This window comes from Triticum aestivum, chromosome 7A (genome assembly GCF_018294505.1).
Source record: "Triticum aestivum cultivar Chinese Spring chromosome 7A, IWGSC CS RefSeq v2.1, whole genome shotgun sequence".
In the NCBI taxonomy this organism is placed as follows: Eukaryota; Viridiplantae; Streptophyta; class Magnoliopsida; order Poales; family Poaceae; genus Triticum; species Triticum aestivum.
In genome coordinates this window covers 111,936,995-111,939,381 of record NC_057812.1, presented here as the reverse complement: position 1 = coordinate 111,939,381, position 2,387 = coordinate 111,936,995, and the positions used below count along the sequence as shown (strand labels likewise).

At 52.0% G+C, this 2,387-nt stretch overlaps 1 protein-coding gene across 1 annotated transcript; it reads right to left on the bottom strand.

The window, feature by feature from the left end:
* Positions 1–1,232: 1,232 nt before the first annotated feature.
* LOC123152145 (uncharacterized) lies at positions 1,233–2,387 on the bottom strand (the record flags this gene model as incomplete). Its single annotated transcript, XM_044571769.1, is given in 1 exon segment — positions 1,233–2,387. A coding segment is annotated over 1 exon segment (831 nt). The 3' UTR covers positions 1,233–1,477.

Here is a 2,387-nt window from a genome sequence, read left to right as displayed (position 1 = left end):
TTTCTAGGGTTTTGGATTGTGGCTAGATGTATGAGAAGAGGTGGCTCTGATTACCATGAAAGATATGAAGCGTTCCTACTCCATCGAGGGAGCCGCGTGATAGTTTATATTGATGCGTGGCCGAAGCCTGGCTTGACGTACAAGGTTATGACAAAAAGAGTTTGGGTAGAATACAAGAGAAGGAAGGAGGTTGAGATTACAACTCTATATTCTAACACATGCAACAGAAACAACCACATATAGAGCAATTGCTATGTTCTGAAGATTACAGTAGACTAGATCCCAAGACAATCGACAAAAGATATCACGACAACTAAGTAACTAACTGAACACACAACACAGCAAGCAAGAAATTGGGGGCAACACGTACACATGGCAATTGCATCGGCTGGAAACGAAACAGAGCCTGCAAAATTAACTTCCCAAAACATATATAGCCAAATAGCTAATTCTACTCCATTATGTCTGCAGTGTTCATCATCGTACTGAACATGATCAAGCCAGCCTGAATCACACGTTTGCACATGCGTACTAGTCCACAAAAGTGCAGTTTCATGCAGACAGCAAAATCCATCCAAAAAAGTCCGCTCCATATATATATATTCTCCTGTTCAAACTGAAAGGCACGCCAATCGAGCAATTCTAATTAAGAAGCATGTTGTCTATAAACTTTGCTACATTCTCATGACTATCTTTCCATGTTGGTTACAAAGAAATTTCCATTGTTCACATAAAACTTCATGTGCAAACTATTTTCCATTGTTCACATAAAACTTCAAGCATATAAGCATAATATGTAGGCAGTAGGCTCTAGTTGACACCCAAAACTCAAGCTACAATTGACTGAGCATGCAAGTAATCATTTGCAGTTTTAATTCTTCAGCAACAATATTTTAGGAAGTTGATCTATCCATCAAAAGCATCATTGCAACGGAGACAACAACATTGCAATAGCTATGTGCTCAAGACTACAGTAGACAAGATCTCAAGACGACAACAGAAATCACCACAACTAATTGAACACACAGTGCAATCGCATCCAGGAAATGAAACAGAACCTGCACAATTAACTTCCCAAAATATAGCCAAGTAGTCCTACTCCACTACGTTTGCAGTGTCCATCATCGTACTGATTACTGAACATGATCCAGAATCACACGTTTGCACATATGCATGCGTCTAACATCTCTGAAGAAACTCATCAGAAAGACAAAACAACTAGCGTACGGTCATCAGAACTGGAAAAGCAGGTAACATCGATCCAACAAAACCTGCAGGGGACGAACAAGCTAGACGAGAGATCGAACCGAGACACTTACTACTGGAGTTGGTGTTGATCTACCTAACTAGGCGCGTACGTAGCTTGCGGATGCGCTCGGAGCCTCGGACTCGGGGGATGAAGAGCTTGGCGCGTTGCGGGATCAGCGTCCTCGTGTCGACGGAAGCGACGAGCCCGCATCGCGCCTGGTCCAGTCGATCATGGAGGCGGAGGATCCTGGCCGATGACGTTGAGCGCGGACTGCTCCAGCTCCACCAAGGTGTCTCGCATGTCGTCCAGCGCCGTCAGCGCGTCGTCGACCGCGGTGACGGTCTGGTTCAGCCTCTGCACCGCCAACGGCAAGAGCGGCCCGGCCCCGGGTCGCACCCGCGACGCGGGCATGATCCCGCAGAAACGGACGTCGAGGTCAGCCGCAAGGCTCCTCTCAACGGCGACGTTCAGCGCCTGCAGCGCCTCCCTTGCCAGGTCGTCGGCGTGGAGGTGGTCCAAGACCCAGAGATTGTACGCGCCTTCGCCGCCGGGGAGGGCAGCGAGACCGAGATTGTCGGTGTAGAACGTGAAGAAGTGCCCGGCCTCGGCGTGGACGACATCGACGAGGAGCTGGAGTTCGCGACGGACCTTTTCGAGTGGCTCCGCGTCGGGTAGGAGGACCGTAGCGACGTCGATGGCGCCCGCGAGCGGCCCGGGCCAGTTGAAGAGGCTGTCGACGATCTGCGCGGCGGGCCCGAGGAGGAGCGAATCCATGCCGCGGGACACGGCCTCGAGCAAGTCGGTGTAGATGGTCTCCGCTGCGTCGATGGGGTCGTCTCGCAGCACCGCCGCGACCTCGAGGAGCGTCACGCGGGCGGCCTGGGAGCAGGCGATGACATTTTCCACCCCGGCGGCGACGAGGTGCCTGCACTGCTCCGCGTGCCCCAGCGTCACCGTCACCCAGTCCTCCTCCTCCTCCAGCATCGGCGGCGGCTGCACAACCTCCTCCTCCACCACCACCACGACTGGCGGCGGCATCACCACCCCTTCCTCTTCCATCTCTCTCTCTCTCTTGCGGCGTGTGTTGTGTTGTGTGGGATATTCCGCGGGTGAATGAGGCGAGAGAATGTGGGACGCG